The sequence below is a fragment of the Pristis pectinata genome, chromosome 10 (assembly GCF_009764475.1).
Source record: "Pristis pectinata isolate sPriPec2 chromosome 10, sPriPec2.1.pri, whole genome shotgun sequence".
NCBI classification, from domain to species: Eukaryota; Metazoa; Chordata; class Chondrichthyes; order Rhinopristiformes; family Pristidae; genus Pristis; species Pristis pectinata.
Window position 1 is genome coordinate 87,557,040 of NC_067414.1, and position 20,055 is coordinate 87,577,094.

General features: G+C 38.6%; 1 protein-coding gene across 2 annotated transcripts in view; it reads right to left on the bottom strand.

The window, feature by feature from the left end:
* Positions 1-590: 590 nt before the first annotated feature.
* Positions 591-20,055, bottom strand: part of bub1 (BUB1 mitotic checkpoint serine/threonine kinase) — a 33,434-nt gene continuing 13,969 nt past the window's right edge. The window contains exons 8-20 of one of the 2 annotated variants that reach the window (XM_052024707.1): positions 19,530-19,661; positions 17,016-17,112; positions 16,842-16,929; positions 15,682-15,841; positions 15,464-15,551; positions 14,879-15,075; positions 12,131-12,274; positions 10,849-10,973; positions 5,458-5,619; positions 4,047-4,204; positions 1,360-1,540; positions 1,038-1,144; positions 591-930 (exon numbers count right to left, since the gene is read on the bottom strand). In XM_052024707.1, coding sequence (XP_051880667.1) covers positions 729-930; positions 1,038-1,144; positions 1,360-1,540; positions 4,047-4,204; positions 5,458-5,619; positions 10,849-10,973; positions 12,131-12,274; positions 14,879-15,075; positions 15,464-15,551; positions 15,682-15,841; positions 16,842-16,929; positions 17,016-17,112; positions 19,530-19,661 — 1,841 coding nt within the window. In that variant the 3' untranslated portion in view covers positions 591-728. Of the gene's footprint in view, positions 931-1,037; positions 1,145-1,359; positions 1,541-4,046; positions 4,205-5,457; positions 5,620-10,848; positions 10,974-12,130; positions 12,275-14,878; positions 15,139-15,463; positions 15,552-15,681; positions 15,842-16,841; positions 16,930-17,015; positions 17,113-19,529; positions 19,662-20,055 lie in introns of both variants that reach the window. The other variant, XM_052024706.1, reaches the window with a different exon arrangement.

Here is a 20,055-nt window from a genome sequence, read left to right on the forward strand (position 1 = left end):
AAGGATTCTACTACTTCTGACCCTATGTCCCTTTGTTCTATTGATTTTATATCATTGCTAACAATGAGGGCCACACCGCCTATCTTACCTTTACACTGTGTACCTTTGGACATTCAGCTTCCAATCACATCCATCATTAAGCCATGACTTGGTGATTGCCACAATGTCATATTTTTTCATCTGTAGCTGTACTACTAAGTCATCCACTTTATTTCTAATGCTATGTGCATTTAAATACAGTACATTTAGACCAGTATCTGCTACCGATTTCGCTGAAACAATTAATTCTCTCCAGAGGCCTCATTCTGCAACTTAAGAAATAGCCATCATTCCTGAATAAATTCCTAATATATATTCTAAAGTAGCTTTGATGTTTAACCACTGTGATTTCACTTTACAGCTGGTTGAACCTATTTCATTAGAAACTTAATTTACAACACCAGTGATTCCATTTGTAGTTGATTTTAAAGAAGTGCATATTTAAGCAATGATCCTTTTGTTCCAAATAACCCCTGACATGCATTAGAACAGTAACAAGGGAAGGCTGGACCTCCAGAGACAGTGGAATAAGTAACAGCACAACTCTGGAATACTGGGACCAAAATTGATGGTTAAAATTTTAATCTAGATTCCACCATTATGACCAATGAAATAGTAACACTTTAAGCACAACAGGAATTCAATTCTTACATAGCTCTATTTACACAAAGATCTAGATTACAGCCACATTATGTTCTTCTTTGTGAATGCTTCTTTTCAAGTAAAAGTACCATCAACCGCTGGCGAAGTGATTTCAGTTTTTTTGAGTACTGTTCCTTAAAAAGTAACACCAGCTCTTCTCGAAGATCTCGAAGAGATGGTAGACTTTGGCAACTGGGGACATACACCAAGGTATTGAAGAAATGATTCCACACATCTGTGTGATGACCTCTGAAACAATACAAGAATATTCATTGAGTTATAGACTTCACAAAGACCATGAACATGTCCACGTCAGCAGCTACCAGTTCCAGGTTAGTTGTGGATACGACACTGACCTTTTAAAAGTGGCATTGACCTTCCAGACACCATGTTCCTTCTTTAATTTCAAATATGTGCCAAAGAGAAGGCAATAAATGGTGGCAGCAATCCCAAAGTAGTCTGCCTAAAAGTATGCAATCAACATTCATTAGTTGCCCATCACAGGGCATTAGACAAAGCTTTGGTTATTGTATTAATTTAAACCTTTAAAAGAATAATCTAGTTGTTAAACTTGTCACTAATTAACAGGTCAGAGCAAAACACATGTCTTATGATTGAGTAGAATTGCCAAGTTTTAATGAAGTCTGGACAAAGATATGTGCAAACTGTATGGCCTACCTGGAAGGTCCATGGTTTCTCTGACAGCATTTCAATACACTGGAAACCTGATGTCTTACAATTTTCAACAAAAACTGCATTTTTAGGGAACAAGTTCATATCTATGCTTTGACCAAAGTCAATCAACGTCAATCCTTGAGACAAGCTGTCCTCAACACTGGCGGCATCACTATCCAGGAACCTAGATTGAATGTGAAATATTCTATTTAATATTTAAAATATGAATATCTACATATGCAGGATTAGAAGTGACAATGACAAGAGACTGCAGATGCTGGAATCTGGAGCAACACACATAAAAAGTGCTGGAGGAACTCAGCAGGTCAGGCAGCATCTATGGAGAGAAATAAACAGTCAACGTTTTGGGCCGAGACCCTTCATCAGGACTGGAAAGGAAGATGGCAGAAGCCAGAATAAGAAGGGAGGGGGAGGAGCACAAGCTGGCAGGTGATAAGCAAGTTCAGGTGAGGGGTGGGGGAAGGTGCAAGAAACTGAGAGGTGATAGGTGGAAAAGGCCTGAAGGAGGAAGAATCCGGAAGGAGAGGGTAGTGGACCATAGAACAAAGGGGAGGTGGGGAATAGATGGGCAGGTCATGAGGGTGGAGAAGGGGAAAGAGAAGGGGGGAGGGAGCCACAGAAATGAGGGAAGACAAGAGGAGGGAGAAGAAAAAAAAGAGGGGAGGGGTTACTGGAAGTTAGAGAAATCAATGTTGAGGCTGTCAGGTTGGAGACTACCAAGGCAGAATATGAAGTGTTGTTCCTCCAACCTGTGTCTGGCCCCAACGTGTCAATAGAAGAGGCCATGGATAGACGTGTCAGTATGGGAGTGGGATGTGGATTTGAAGTGGCTGGTCACCGGGAGATCCTTGCTTTTGCAGAGGAGTGAAGGTGCTCGATGAGGCGGTCACCCAATCTGTGCCGGGTCTCACTAATGAAGAGGTCGCTGCGTCGGCAGCACCGGATGCAATAAACAACACCTTTGGATTCACAGGTCAAAACGCTGCCTCACCTGGAAAGACTGTCTAGGGCCCCGAATGGTGGTGAGGGAGGAGGTGTAGGGACAGGTGTAGCACCTAGTGCGGCTGCAGGGATAAGTGCCGGCAGGATCATTGGTGGGGAGGCACAAGTGGGCTCTGCAGATTGGGTGACCGCTTCAGCGAGCGCCTTCGCTCCTCTGCAAAAGCAAGGATCTCCCGGTGACCAGCCACTTCAATGTCACAGCGCACTCCCATACTGATGCATTTGTCCACGGTCTCTAATGCCACATTGAGGTCAGTCGCCAGTTGGCGGAACAACACCTCATATTCTGCCTTGGGAGTCTCCAACCTGACGGCCTCGACATCGATTTCTCTAACTTCTGATAACCCCTGCCCTCCTCTTTTCCTCCCTCCTCCCCCCCCCCCTTTGTCTTCCCTCATTCCTGTGGCCCCTCCCTTTTTCCCCTTCCCTGCCCATCTATTCCCCACCTCCCCTTTATTCCATGGTCCACTGCCCTCCTACCAGATTCCTCCTCCTCCAGGCTTTTGCCTCTTCTACCCATCACCTCTCAGCTTCTTACATCTCCCCCCACCACTTACCTTCCCTACTCACCTGAACTCACCTGTCCCTTGCCTGCATGTGCTCCTCCCCCTCCCCTGACCTCCTTATTCTGGCTTCTGCCCTCTTCCTTTCCAGTCCCGATGAAGGGTCTCGACCTGATCGTTGACTGTTTATTTCTCTTCATAGATGCTGCCTGACCCGCTGTTCCTCCAGCACTTTTTGTGTGTGTTGTTAGAAAGGACCATGGTGGTTCACACGATAGCCTACTACATCCAAGAAAACAACTCTAGTAGTCCACTTGAGACAAAATTATTATCTTTATCAAGATCTATTGAATATGGTTAAAAACAAAGAGGTAGCCATGCTAGTAAAAAAAAGCTACAATCATTAGGATAGAATCTGTGGTCCTAGCCTTGGATAGAGTTTCCTTTTGGCCACTCCTCACTGGTGTGTCTACATCAGAGGCAGCAATGACAGATGCTGGAGTTTCCCAATGCTTGCAGGAGCAACAGAGCTGTAGGTAGTGCAGCTGTCTCACAGTACCAGTGACCCAGGCTCAATCCTGACATAGGTGCTGTCTGTGCAGAGTTCTCAGAAGATGAGCTAGCTAACTAGGTGAATTACCCTCAGTGTAGGTGGGTGGTAAGAAGACAGAGGAGTGGAAGGGCATGTGTGAGAGAATAGGTTCCAGGGAAGTGGGACAGACGATGGGCTTAATGGCATCTTCCTACATTATAAGAAAATAGGAATTTTCAGGTTTCCTTAGATTAAAAGACCTGATACAATGAGAAGGCAGTGGTGACGTGAAAGAAAGGAAGGATCTGGGTTGGCATTAAGGTTTAGACATCAGAGGATGAGCAAAATATTTGATGAACCAGATGATATAGGAGCTCAGTTTAACTTCCACAGAGCAGAATGCTCCTTGCCAGATAAACACATCCTGGGGTATGTTTCAGGTCCACATTCTGGGCACCAAAGATCGACTTTGTTGCTTTGCCAATTTTGACGGGATCCAGTGGGCAAATCCCAGTACAATGTCAAAGCAGTATCCACTCATTCCCTGAGCCAGAATTTAAGGACCAATAATTTTAGGGTACAAATTCTTGTTTCTTTTACTCAAACCAGAGAAACAAAAAGTTCATACAAACCTTTCTCCAAGGATAAAATTGTCAGGTTTTATATCACCATGAATTATTCCAATACTGTGCAGCTGTTCCACTATATAAAGAATGTGGATGGCAAAGTAGATCACCAAGGGCTGAGGCATTGTTTTTTCAATAAGTGTTTTATAAAGATTGGCTGCATTCTGAAATCAAACAAAAATAATGAATTTTACCACTGTTTTTCCAAAGGAAGATTCACTTCTATGTATTCAAAGGTTAGCTAATGGGATTACCATGACCACAACCTCATGTTCCTACCTTCCCTGATCTCCAAAACATAACATTTCACCTTTCTAAAACACAATAAAAGATATTTCCCTAAAAATTACAAATTCCATAAAGGACAAAGGCAGCAGGTACTTGGGGATGCTATCAACTGCAGCCCCCTTCCAATTCACACACTACCCTGACTTGGAGATATGATGGAGTTCCTTTATCATCACTGGGGCTAAATCCTGGAACTCTCTACCCAACAATTACTGTGGATCACCTTCACAAGGAGGACTGGAGCAGTTAAAGATGGTAGCTCACTTAGGGATAGGCAATAAATGGTGGCCTTCCCAGCGATGCCCATACCTCAACAGACAAATAAGAAAAAGACTTAGCAGGGTCTAGAATTGATGTGGAGGACTCCCAGAACCACAACTATCTATTTACCACTGTACCATCAACCCTGATGATACCAATAAATCTGGAATAGAATTTCTACTCCTATCACTTAGAATTCTCAAATCAAATGAAACCAGGATCTGCTGTGAATCCTAATACCCACTGTGAAAGACTCAGTAAATGAACTTAGCATTCATGCATTCCATACTGCAGTTTTAAAATAAAACATTCCTATAATTTCTCCTTAGAACTCAAGGAAAATTGCATAACTGATAGACCAGGTAATTATTCATATGTTTTTTTCATATTTTATTCCCTTACGACACAGACGACAGCCATTTGGTCCTTCGAGTCTATGGCAGCTCTCAAAGCATTTCCAACAGTTATCCTCTTGTAACCTTCTTGTAACCTGTTCCATCTCTCACATCCCCCCAATCCTCCTTCCATCTGCCTACACTAGGGGTAATCCATACTGACCAATTAACCTACCAATACATCTTTGGGATGTGGGAGGAAAACAGGGAAGGTCCATGTGGTCATGGAGAAAGAACAGACTCTACACAGATCGCAGAGTTCAGGATTGAATCCAGGTTGCTGGAGCTGTGAGGCAGTAGCTCTGCCTACTGTGCCTCTGTGAATGATGTTATTCAGTAAATCAGGAAATTACGATTACCAGAACATGCCCCAAAATATGTACTTATGACATGTGATATCGATAGATCTTTTACATAGTCACCCAAGGATGTTTTTCTCATGACATAATATGCAGCATATAAAACTGAAATACCAGCAAAGTTCCAAAACTGTACAGCTCTCCAACCAAAATACAGCCATTCTTAAAGAAATGTCCAGAGTGGATATTGTTGTATAGACAGCATAACTTTGGCTTCAATCTCTCACTTAGCTGAGTATTTATGTAGAATTCCCAGGGACTGGATATTTTTTGAACCTGTAAAGTAATTAAATAACTACTTTAGAAAGTGTATGCACTTTAAATCACAGTGTTAAATCAGAATTAACGAGGGTCTTATCAAATTGGTCACCCCTCTCTATATCATTGATTGGCTGCATTAATTCTATTAAAATGAATATTTTACCTAAATTTATGTATCTATTTCAGGCCTTATCTGTTTTTAATTCCAAAGTCTTTTTTTGATTCCCTTGACTCAATTATATCTTCTTACATATGGAAAAATAAACATCCTAGATTAAATAAAGTTCACTTTCAGAAAGCTAAAAATAATGGAGGCTTTGCCTTACCCAACTTTAGGTTTTATTACTGGGCAGTCAATATATGAAATCCTACATTTTGGTTACATTATATTAATCATGAGGCCTGTCCAGTATGGGTTTCTTTGGAAGCTAATTCTGTTAACAAAATTTTCTATTCTCTCTTTGCTTGGCTCTTCACTTCCTTTAAATTAACTGATAATTTGGTAGTTAAACATGCTTTGAGGATTTGGTTACAATTTAGAAAATATTATGGTTTATTGAGATTTTCTTTGTCTAGTCCCATTTTTGCTAATTGTTTTTTTAAACCTTCCATGACTGACGTAGTTTTTAAAGAATGGGATAGATTGAGTATTACTTGTTTTCAGGATCTATTTGTTGGAGGAAATTTCGCAATGTTTGAACAATTGTCAATTAAATATAATTTGACAAAAACTCATTTTTTCCGATATTTGCAAATCAGAGATTTTCTCCGATCTCAAGTACATACATTTCCTATAAGTCCTGATAAGAACTTACTAGATGTAATTTTTAATTTGAAGCCTTTTTATGATGGTTCAATATCCAAGATTTATGGTAGGTTATCAGGAATGAATAAGGTTCCTTTAGACAAAATTAAAAATGCCTGGGAACATGATCTGCAGAGTTCAATTTCTGAGGAAACTTGGAATCAAATTTTTAAACCGGTTAATACTTCATCATTATGTGCGCGTCACTCCCTCCTTCAATTTAAAGTGGTCCACAGAGCTCACCTGTCCAAAGACAAGTTATTGCGTTTCTATTCGGATTTATCTCCTTATTGTGATAAATGCAATAATGGAGAGGCTTCTTTAATTCACATGTTTTGGTCATGTCCGAGTCTGGAAAAATACTGGATAGAGGTATTTCAAACCTTTTCTGTGCTTTTTAAAATAAATTTTAAGCCAAATCCTTTAACTGCATTATTTGGGATTGTTGGAGAAAAAGATATAATTCTGGAGATTTCCCACTTACATATAATGGCCTTTATTTCTCTTTTAGCCAGGAAGGCTATAAGAGAAATAAGTGTTGCTTAAGTGGAAGGAAGTTACTCCCCCCACTCATGTTCAATGGCTACGGGATGTTATGTCACATCTAAATTTAGAGAAGATCTGTTGTTCTATTTCTGGATCTATTCTGAACTTTCAAATATTATGGGGACTTTTTTTGAACTACTTTCAAAACCATTGATTTGGTGCTTAAAGTACAGATACTGGCTAATATCATTATGTCTTTAGGACTTTTTTTCCGTCTTTTTTCTTACCAAACAGTTTCGGTTTTGGTAGTGGGGTTAGATTTTTTTAGTAATAAAATTATTCCAATTTATTAATATTAATTAGTTATCATTTCTGTTTATCAATATGACGTATTGTGATTTCAAGTGTGATTCAATACAGTGTATTTTGTAACATTGTCTTTTCTTTTGTTTCATGTACTTTGTATTTTCTATTTGGAATTAATAAAAATATTGAAAAAGAATTCAAAAAGGAAACCATTTCCCTCTGTCTATTCACTACATCTGAAAGCAAGAACACTTTTTGGTACAGTTCCACAGGTTCCAGCTGTTCTCCAGTATTCTGTCAACTGAAGAATCATACAGTACAGGAGGCTGCCATTTGGCCATTATACCTCCCAACTCTTTGATAAAGATTTTGAACTAGTCCATTATTGTCATATCCTTGTGAGAAATCTCTTCTGCTTCCTCTCCTTCCTGACCAGAAATTTGTCAAGACTTAGAACAGCTTTAGTATGTTAAGCATCCACTTATAAAGCATGGACCCTGTATTACCTTAACCGCTTATCAACTTGTCCTGCCAGCTTGAAGCAAAAAACTGTTGGAGGAACACAGCAGGTCAAGCAGCATCCGTGAAGGCAGAGGGATGGTCGACGTTTCAGGCTCAGATCCTGTATCAAGACATCAATCATCCCTCTGCCTCAACAGGTGCTGCCTGACCCACTGTCTTCCTCTGGCAGTTTGTATTTTTGCTCCAGATTACTGCAAATGCAGTCTCGTGTGTCCTGTCAACTTGAAAGACTTGTGATTCCAAATCTACAGGTTCTCATTGCTGCTTTTAAATCCCTCAATAGGCTTTTGGCTCTGCATCATCTTCCTCCAGCAGTACGACTTGGCTGACTGTACAAGTCTGCTTCTGGCATCTTGTACATCCTTCAGCTGTTTTAATCCTGTTTGTATATCAACATATACAAACATCACTTTATCCAACATTTCATATACTTCAGATATGATTGGCCCTTAAACGGTGGAGAACTGCAACTGCAAAACACAATTAATTATGTTCTGGATTTAATCCCTGGATATTTTCCACATCTGACTATGGTTGATGGGGGATATAGTTATCAAGATTTGGCCTTCTCCTACTTAAAGAGGGAAGCAACATCTGCAACCCTTCAATCTTCAATCCACCATCATTCACATAACCAAGGGTGAGCAAAAGATTGTGACCAAATCCTTTGCTATTTACATGCTTACTTCATTCACCAACATAGGAGGCACCAACCACACCCGGTGACTTTTCCTTTAAGTACCTATATTTTTTTTAATCCTGTTCAATTACACTATCCCTCCCTGTGATAGTGATATTGTCCTCCTGTGTGGATAAATGAAAAATACACTTTCAGTACCTGAGCCAAGCCTTTTCCCTTGACAAAATTTCCCTTTTCCTCTATATGGCCATATCCTTTCTTTGACTAACCTTTTACTATGTTTCGAAAAGATTATAGTGCTCTCTTTCACATTACTTGATAATTTTCCCCAACATTATTTCCTTTTATATCTCTGCACCTCCAGTCCTCTGCCTTAATCTTTGCAGTATGAAGAATTTAACTATTCCTAATTACAAACCTATGCAGAAACTACAAGGATCCCATTCTTACTAAGTAGCCCGATGCAGTTTAGTGTGGGAATCCTCCGATTCCTCCTTACCCTATGTTTATATTTCAGCCAGTATTGTAACCTCCCACTTCTGTCACCTGCAACCCCTCCAGCCAATTCAATTTTGAGATGGTTCACTACAGGCTGGGGGTCAAACTGGGGAGGCACTAGTCTGCACAACATGGTACTACATACATAAAATGCTGGAGGAACTCAACATGGTACTATACTGGATGATAATTTACCAGTCAATGATCAGGGAAAATAGATGATTAAATTGTAAATATCCTTGCCAGCAATACCCAGATCCCGATAGGTGTTCCTTAAATTGCAGTGATCTTAAAGTACAGGCTGAGTGAGGGAGCTTGTAAGTGTGGCAACATCTCAGTTCTGGGCTTTGGCTGGATGGTGCAACACTTGCTCCAATAAGGCAAGTGGTTGGTAAGTATTTTAACTTTTTTTTTTGAAAAAGTCTAAATAGAGGCTCTTTGTAAATTAAAAATACAGCAGGGGAATTCAATACCACACATTGTACAACTTATAGCAAGTGGAAATTCTGAGATGCTCCTTACGGTCTGGATGACACGATCAGGAGGCCACTCTGGTTTGACCAGCATGAACGCTGAGTTTCAAAGCTCGAGGCCTGGCAGGAGGAACTGCGGTCTACTTGCGAGGCTGAGAGTTATCTGGATTGTGCACTTTAGAGCAAGTTACTCCCAAAGTTTAAGGAAAGGCAGTCAGAGATGGAAAGGTGACCACTAGTCAAAGATAGCGAGGCACAAAAATGTCAGAGTGCATCTCACTACAAAATCATTACTCTGTTAGTTTAAAGTGACAGGGAATTTCAACTTTCCCACACAGGACTTGACAAAAACATACTGGGAGTAGCCACTTGCAGATAAGTCTACATCTAACAAGGGGGAGTCAAAGTATAAAAGGCTACAGGCCAGATGCTGGAAATGAGATTGGTATAGATGGGTACAATGATTGGCATGGACATGGAGGGCTGAAAAGTCTGTTCCTTTACTACAAGGCCTACACAAAAAACAAAACGTCATTGGGTCCTTGCCAGTAATGTCTACATTCTGAAAAATAAATAAATGGAAGTGTGGCCCACCACATTAAAGTAGTTGTGCAAACATTTCCAATGACATTTTCATCCTAACAAATGACTTGTACAGATGACCCGTGTTAACAGAGGGGATGTGCATTCCTAGAAAACAGCCCTTAGTACGATTTTCCGTAACGTGAAGCCACGTCTTATGCACATGCATCAAAAAAATGTAAGTTGAAAAAAAAATTGTGTTGATTTATTTTTTCACTACCAAGTAAACACTGAGGTGTCGTTTGGGTTCCATCGTGGAACATTTAGATTTCGTAATTACTCTCTCTCTATGTTCTCTACATCTACATTTTATCTTCAGACAATAGTGGTTGTTCAAGAAGCCTTTGCTCATGTTTCACCTTATGGCTTGCTGAACTGAACTTTAATAACCATTCCTGGACTTGGAGTTTGGGACTTTGCCACACACACATGACGAGATTAGTTTTGGGGTTAATGTTCAAGGTTTAACATTTTTACTTCTAACATTCTAATATTTTAACATTTTTACTTTTATTTTTCTTATTATCATAAGTAGTTATTAATAAAGTAGTTTTTAAACACTGAATCATGACTCATTGTGTTTCTTTTGTTGCTGGTTCGTAACAAAAGTGATTTCCCTTAACTCCATTAGAGAAGGCTACAAACAGCAGAGCCTCTGGGGGCACAGTGAGTCACTGACAGCAACTTTGGAATTTCCCCATTAAACCGTACATTTGCAGAAATTCCAGCATTAATGTCAAGATCAAATTGCCACAAAATCTAAGACAATACTGTAAAATCAAAAAGAAAAATAGAGTGGGGCATGTTCCTTTTAGTCCAGCAACAGAGGAGGAAGTAGTTGCATTGAAAGCACCAAAACCCAAGTGCAAACCAAGTCTAGGCTTATTTCTACAAGGAGAAAATTAAGATGGCAATAAATCCATCTTACTCACTTTTAAGCTCACTTTTTGTTGGTTCTTCACATCAGACAAGTTATTCATATCCAAAACTGTAGCTTGGTAGACATGAGCAAAGGACCCCTCTCCAAGCAAAGAAGAAACGTGGTACACTTCATTTCCTGAAGAGAGAGAGATAGTGGAGGAGGGTGGGGGGTAAAAAGTATTTTACACACACTCCACAAAACACTTACAACCTGATTAGTCTCGCTGTACAAAGAAGCACACTATAATCAAAGTAATACTCAATTAAAAAAGATTGGGGAGAAAGAACATAAAACATGGCATAACTAGCATTAATTGGCCTGGACTATGACAATCTCGTCATACCTTTAAAATTGCCTTACTACAGCACTTTTACTGATGCTTGTCATAATTAAATGAGAAACAGTAAACACAGAATCCATATTTTAAAACTAATAGGCTTCCTATTAACATCTTTTGCTTCGGGACTTTTCCCTCATTTAAATTTTTTTCATTCACAGGACAATTACCGGCTAAGCCAATATTTACTGCTCATTCCTAAATGATCCAGAATTTAATCACTTACTGTGTCATTTCCAAGGATCACACAAGTCTGAGTCGATCAAGGTTGACAATTTCCTTCCACTAAACATGGGTTTTAACAACCTGTCGCCAATTGTTTTACTCACTTTGTTCTACATTTATTTAATTAAGCCAATTTCAATTCTCCAGACGCCAAATCAGGATTTAAACTCTCAAGTCACAGATCTCTAGTTCCAGTAACTTAATCACAATGCTACCATTGCCTACTGTTAGTAAGACATTCCTCAGAGGTATAGCTTTATGTTACAGAGTAACATGTAACTGTATTAATGAATAGGCTGATTTTCTTGCTGAAATAGCATTTTCCATCGACTGAATTCTCAAGGATAAGGACAAGGACTCAAGCAAACATTTAATATAGAAGAGCAAAGATATTTTAAAAAAAAGCAATTTACTATAGTATCAGAAATGGAGTAGTTTATTCAGTGTCTCCAGCGTATTCCAGCATTTTCCAGCATTCAGTAAGATCGTAGATAATTTGCACCAAAATTCCATGTACTTATTTGGTTCCACATAATGCAATCCAAAATACGAACAAAAATCTACAAACCCCAGTTGCAACCCTTCATCTTAAATATGCTGGTGTGCAATGACCTATGGCTTAGCTATAAGAAAAGTATGGAACACAAACCTGTACAATGTTTTGCTCTGCAAAGTACACAAGGAAATACAAGTTACTATTGAGCATTCAGCAACTAAATGTATTACTTACCCAAGCAAAGGTTGGATTTTGGCCTGACAACAGGCATGTTGTCTTCCCAAGTCATAAAAGAAGGGTAGGAATTCAATGGTTTGGTTAGATTTGACAGAAGTTCACTAATAAGATTCTTATCCCAAGGATTTGTAATGATTACACCTGGACAGACAGATGGAAAGAAAAGCAGCTTTCATTTCATTGCTAACTTAAATCCATTAGCAGTGATAAACTTTTGGTCAAACTATTCTTGTTTTTGTCTGCACCAATATAGATGCAATGACCAAAGAGCTCATGGACTCCAAAAATTCCTAAATCAAAAGTGCACCCTTCTGACGAAAAAAACTAAGAAAGGCAATGACCTCTTCCAGCCAAAGATCATGAAGCAGATTTTTCATCTTGGAGGTCAGCACTTTAGAACATAGAACAGTACAGCACAATACAGGCTCTTCGGCCCACCATGTTGTGCCGACCTTTAAACCTCGCCTAAGCCTATCTAACCCCTTCCTCCCACATATCCCATTTTAAATTCCTCCGTATGCTTATCTAGCGATCTCTTGAATTTGACCAATGTACCTGCCTCCACCACCGCCTCAGGCAGCGCATTCCATGCCCCAACCACTCTCTGGGTAAAAAACCTGCCTCTGATATCTCCCTTGAACTTCCCACCCATTACTTTAAAGCCATGCCCTCTTGTATTGAGCATTGGTGCCCTGGGAAAGAGGCGCTGGCTGTCTGTCTATCTATTCCTCCTAATATTTTGTATACCTCTATCATGTCTCCTCTCATCCTCCTTCTCTCCAAAGAGTAAAGCCCTAGCTCCCTTAGTCTCTCCTCATAATGCATGTTCTCTAAACCAGGCAGCATCCTGGTAAAAATTTCATTGGATCCATCTCCATTCCCAATCGGCAGATCCCGAAGTCCATCTCTGGGGTGTGTATAGACTAGCAGCAACTTCTTCCACTATCCCATCTGTGCAGCACTGGTGGACTCTTCAGGGAGGCCAAATGATGCAAGTGTGAACTTTCACAAACTTCGCAAATCTCAGGCTAGGAAACTCAGCTCACTGTGCCTATTCACATGAATGGGAAGAAATGGGTGCCAGTTTACTTTTAAAATTTAACTCAATTTTTATTTTAATAACTCCTAGCTATTTTTGATTGAGAAAATCAAAACATTCAACATTTCAATCTTCACTTGTGGTTTTGATACCCAATGAGCCTAGAGGCTGAACCACACTTGCTATTGTACAAATCCAGACAGCCATTTGTGCTGGGAGAAGCCCTGTGCTACTTTACACTATGTAGGACCACTCTAATGTGCTGGGAGTTGGTTGATATCGGAGACCACACCGGAATAAGGTCTGATGCAGGAAGAGCAAAAGGTATTTGTTAATGGTATATTTTGTGGATAAACAAATAACTCAGACTTATCTGTATATTTTCATAATTTTTCATTTTTGTTTCACACTTTTTTCCATTATTTTTACTTTAATGTATAGATTTTAAATCTTAGGATTATAAAGTATTACCAATTACCCAGTAAAGTTATAGCTCTGCAGTGCTGCTACTTTAAATAAAGACAAATATTGGTAAATGCTTCAAAAATAAACCAAAGAAATATTTAAGTTTTCATTAACTTTTCAAATTTCCTTAGATTGGAATCCTTAGTAAATTGTTTTATTTTCCGACAAGTTAGAATGATAACAAAAAATATATTTAGGTTTTTTAGACTATGTTGCCTAAATCTTTCCTGTATAATCAGTCATTGAGTCTAATTCAACACTGTGCTGGTAGATTCTCAAATTTACCCCTTCATTTCCCACAGTTTAGTTTTTAGAGCAATATTTGCTCTGACTGTTCTTTTTAACATTATTCATCAACACAACTATACATTGCTAATATCTGTGACTTTGTTACTTACTTCAAGCATAACTAACTGCAATTAATTGATACAAAACCGTTGTAATGAATCAGGATTAACTTTATCATCCTTCCTGAGTAGCTTTGATTAATGGATTAAAGCAGCAAGCATTGGAAAGGTTTCCTTAATTTACAGTTGAAATGCCATGCACTACACATTAGTTCAATGCCCTCTCATATTGTTAAGCTCAGTAATTCAAGCACCTCAACCCCACTCCCAAGCAAGGCAATGTAAATCACTAACTTTTGTGCTGTGCAGCTGTATATCTGGAACCAAGGCACAGGTGAGGTACAAATTAACAAGACAACAAAATTGAACTTCTGCAGCCATTGACTATCCTCAGTGACCACATAATTCAGACATCACTTTGTCAGTAACCAATAATGGCTTCAGCACCCAATGTACAAAATTACCACTTCCTTAACCTTAACCCTTCCACTGCTTTGCCCCACTTGCAATCAAATTCAGTTTTCATCCATTATCAATGACAGCATTTAAGTAGTTTATCCTAATCACTGGAATTTCCTATCCACATGCAGACTTTTTCACCCGAGTACTTCAACTTTCCATCATCAATCTCCCAACCACTCATAATCTCTCTTCATGTCTTAGCAACTAGTTCCTTGTTTGTAATGCCTTGACCATTTTTATACTAAAAAGTTAATTAGTGCACTATTTAAGAATATTTAGAAAGAACAGGTCACAAAAATGAATGTCACACAAATGCCATTCTTTGAAAGCGAAATAAGTTCTGGTGGAAAATGCAATTAAATTAGTAAGATCCTTGTGTGCATGCACAACTCCCCTACCTATAGGAAGCATGAGGTGAACACTCAGATTTACCAGTCTCTGTTGGAGTTTCGTTCGGCTCCTCATCAAACTGTAGATCACTGCAGTGCATTTCCTTCAGACAACAAAATGACTGTTCAGGTTTGAGACATTCTTCTTCAGGGCTAAGCAGTGTGCATGACTCAAGTCTCTCCTCAATCATTTCAAATTCCTCAGAGATTGGCAGTTCATTGGATGCATCCCGATTAATGCTAGGGTCAAAGGCAGGGACTGATAAGTGATTGATGGGTTCGAGGCCTAGATCCTGAACTGAACTGTACAAAAAAAAAGTTTGAGGATAGGGACAAGGGGAAGGTGTTGGTGGAGGAAGAAAATATATAAAGATCACCAATAAAATTTGTTTTGATTGAGAAACAGTTGCTTAGGGAGATTATTGACCACTATTTTCCTGAATACGCCATAATTTTATTCATGCAAGTTATAAAAATATCAAATATTACAATTCTAAAATGTTCTTAATACAACTTTTCCTGAAAATTCTACAAAGAATAATACATTTAAAGAATTTATTTAATTAAGTTTATTAAATCCCAATAGTTCAGATAAAATTGAGCAACACCTGGGGCTGGAAGTTCCTACCTAAGTTTTCTGACTTTGGCAAGCTGAATGTGTTCCTCTTCTGATGAGCGAAGAACTGTGAATTCATCATTTTTAATTTGCGTGTTTTCTGGAGGAATATTTAAAATTCATAACTACATTTCTATTACAGTGTAAATAACAAAGTTTCCACAGGTTAAAACTTGCAATGTACACAATCATTGCTTAAAGTTGACCTTCACAATAAAAGGGAAGCTTACTTTCACCACATTCCTCAGAATCTCGCCTTGGATGCTGTGGTACCCCATAGAATGGAGTTGATGCTAATAGTGCAGCAAAGGTGAAATCCTCTGTGACATTTGGATTAATTGCCAGGGTTTTGTTATCACACACAGCCCAAACAGCTTGATCATCTATTTCCTGAAGAAAAGTTAATGAAAAAAATCAAGTCACTAGCTTATAAAGCCAGTTACATAACAAGAAGATTTACATATGACATGCAACTTTCCTAGCAATTGAATTGTGGCATTACTGCCACTTTACAAGGACAATTTTCACATTATTAACACCCTATACTGAAAAACAATGAATTGGTACACAGCATTGAGTGATTTCAAAACTTTATTCAGTGTCAGGGGTGGGGGAAATTTTATATCACAATGACCATGTGACATCATAAAGTAGTTTAAACCAATAAAGTTATCAAAGTATTTACTGAATACAACAGGAGAGATACAAGCATAAATGGAATATCTCCTGAAGATCATACCAATTTGCAACTTTATTTATGAATTGCTTAACTCGAATTATTCAGGAGATGCTTGACCAAGATGCATTTGATGTTTGGTCTGTACTGAGCACCTGAAGATATAAAATTCATCACTCTCTTCCAGTTCTGATGAGTCAGAGAGTCACAGAGAGATACAGCATGGAAGCAAGCCCTTCAGCCCACCAAGTCCATGCTGGCTCTCAAGCACTCATTTACAATAATCCTACATTAATCCCATTTTTCTTTATTCTCCCCACATTCTCATCAACTCCTCCCAGATTCTACCACTCATCCACACACTAGGAACAATTTACAGTGGCCAATTAAACTACCAACCTGCACGTCTTTGGGATGTGGGAGGAAACTGGACCATCCACACAGTCACAGGGAGAATGTGGATACTTCCCACAGACAGCACCTGAGGTCAGGACTGAACTCAGATCTCTGGTGCTGTGAGGCTCTACCAGCTGCCCCACTGTGCTACCAGTTTGGCTCAGGGAGCTGTAGTTTTGTTTCTGCTGTTGGAACATTTGAATTTCAACACCATTGTAGAGCTAAACTAGATAAACTGACATTCCACCTCATTTGAGGGAATGTGTCATTTAATCCAACATTTAATGTTAGTAGGGCAGCAAAATACAGAAGCTTTACCTTTACTTTGCCAGATGTGGTTTGTTTCTCAGATAATTCTCCCAATGGTCTTGACTCAATAGGTTTACTGTTCAAAGTATTCTGTATGCTGCAATGTAACCATGTTAATTTAAATAAAACAAGCCAACCAGCTACACATTTTCAAAAAAAATTGCAAGAAGTTGTTTCCAATACCTATTTACAGCACCATCATCATCTTCAAAGATTGAAAATGCGACAGTGGAAGGTGGAGCAAAGTTCATACCCACAACTTCCATGGATTGATGGATGTCTTGCAAAAACAAAAGAAAGCAAAGTGTTATCATTAATGTGAAAACCACCAGAAACTACTGTCAAGTTCTGTGCTAGTGATTTTTGAATACAAGGATAAAGACACAGTAATGAGAAAAATCTGAAAGATTAAAAGATAAACAATGCAATGTTCTTTCAGTGTACCATTTCATCCTGTGCTATTGATTGATTGCAAATCAATTGAATTGAGAAAGCGTCAAGCAGGGGTCTCACTAATGAATGAGGTTCTCATTAGATTCCTACCCTACCCCAATTTCCTTTTGATTCCACATAGTACTGCAAAAATATCAGTTTTATAGTACAAAGGGTATATCAAGACTTAAATACTTATTGTGCTAGCAATAAGCAGCTTACACAGAGTACAAATAATAATTACTACTTAATTTATTTCATCCTTAAGTAATGACAAGTTTTGGTTTTAAAAGTCTAAAGATTTTAATGGGCAAGTATCAACGAGAGAATTACAGAGCACCACTCAAGAGTCTTACGAAAAATAAGTAAAATAAATAGAAGCAAAATTGTGATTACATAATACTATTTTTGATCCCAAGAAAGTTAATTAAATACTTCTGTAGTAGTTTTCGTAACACTGGAAAATACAGCAGCCAATTTTCACACAACAAGGTTGTATAAACAACAAGGTACAGGATTAGATGATATGTTTTAAATTTTTTATTTACAAAGTGTGGGCATGCCTGGCAAGGTCAGCATTTATTGTCCACCTAATTGCAAACTTTCCTCATTTTGAAAGTGCTGCCAAAGAAGTTTGCTGAGCTGCTGTAGTTCACTTTGTAGATAGCTCAAATGGCAACCATGAATGGAACGAACAGAGGCACAGCAATTAGCACTGCTGCCTCACAGCTCTGAGAATCTGGGTTCAGTTCTTACTTTGTTTGAGTGGAGTTTACATACTTTCCCCATAAGCTTATGAGTTTCTGCTGGGTTCTCCAATTTCTTCTCACATCCCAAAGATGCACTAGGTTAATTAGCTACTGTAAAATTACTCCTTAGTGTGTAGGTACATGGCAAACAAATCAAAGGGGAGTTGATGAATATGCAAGAGAAAATAAGTTGCAGGGCTGTAAGGCAATAAGGAAGGGTGAATTGGTCTGATGGAATTGCCCATGGGACCTGGCATGCTCTAGAGAGGCCAAATGGCCTCATTCTGTGGCAATAATAAGTAGATAAACAGTTAGGATTGTGGATGGGGCAACAACCAGACAAGCTGCTTTGTACTGGATGGCATTGAGCTTCTTGAGTTGTTGGAGCTCCTCTTATCCACCCACATAGAGTTAATGGTATTTTGCTATTTATTGACCCATGCCTATGCTGCGTAATATTAGTTTTGGTTAAAGGATAAATATTGCTTATGACACCAGGAAAATTATCCTGCCCTTTTAACCTGACATAAATTCTTTTATGTCAACCTTGAAGGGCAGGTGGCCAGGGCCTTATTTAAGTCTCATTCAAAACATAGCTTGAATTTGAAGTACTCCCTCCAAGATCAATGAAATATCAGACTAAGTGTTTGAACTGATGAACTCAAGATCCAACTCAGAGGCAATGTCATTCATTAATCCACATCAGGTAACTGAACCCATGATTTTCTGACCCTAGTGTCTGTTAGCATCCAGTGATGTGTGATACCTGTTGGAGATTATTTAAAAAGTCTTGATTTTGACTTGATTAGAATATATAGGGTATTCAGTCAGTTTTATTGTTCACTAGTCTTGGATGGAAATTCAGAATGTATTTGTATTTTGTTCACATTTATTCATTGTTCATATTTTGTCCTATTTCAAACTCGTTTTAAATAGAAAGGTTCAACAAACACCTTCATTCTTTTGGTGTAGGTTGTATATTCCATAGAAGAAATGCCATGTGGTTAACCACAGATAGAAAAGAAGATTAGATCCGGTGTTATACATATGGTGTTAAAATGAAGGATGAACTTTAAAATAGAAGAATGTTAAATGAAGCACTAGGTTCTACAGCTAAACATAAATACTTAGACAACAGTGGGCTGGCTCTGCTCAAAGTATTAGAAACACTTTGATGATCAAGGAATGAGTGCTTCCTTGATTAGAAATAAAATTTAGCCAGAGTTCATTATCTGCACAATACTAAATTAGAACCCAAAAGAAAATAGTAATCAGTACGAACTTGTCGTCCTACAATTCATTAATATTGCATCAATAACTGGAAAAATAATGGAATTAATCGTTTGGAACAAACAAACAAACAAAAGGAAATCGTGTTAAAAATCGCAATTAATTCTAAACAGCAGCGTGCAGTCCATCTAAGATGACAAGCCAAGAAATCTAAAGAAATCAGAAAATTCAAATAGCTAGGACTATGAAAATGATACATCAGACAGATAAATTCATGCAGACTTACCATCCTTTTTGCAGCGTGCTCTGAAATTTCCATCTTGTACCTCCATTTGATCCTCTGCAAAAGCACTACCATTTTCATCCACTTGAGGCAATTCAGGAATCACTGGTGCCTGAAACATGTCCATTATAACATCTGCAGCAAAAAAAAACTTTACTCCTGGGTGTGCTTAAAGCACAGACTGTATTAGTCCGAAGGAATTAAATTTGTACTTAGAACACTTCAGTAATTTAAAGATGATTGATGAGGGTAGGGTAGTGGGTGTTGTCTACATGGACTTTAGTAACGCATTTGACAAGGTCCCATATGATAGACTGATCCAGAAGATCAGCCTATCATAAGTTACATAGGATCCATAGACAGTTGGCAAGTTGGATACAAAATTGACTTGGTCATAGAAGACAGAGGGTAATGGTGGAGGGGTGTTACTCTGATTGGAGGTCTGTGGTCAGTGAAGTTCTGCAAGGAACAATGCTGGGACCTCTGTATTAAAATGATTTGGATTAAAATGTAGGTAGTCTGATTAGTA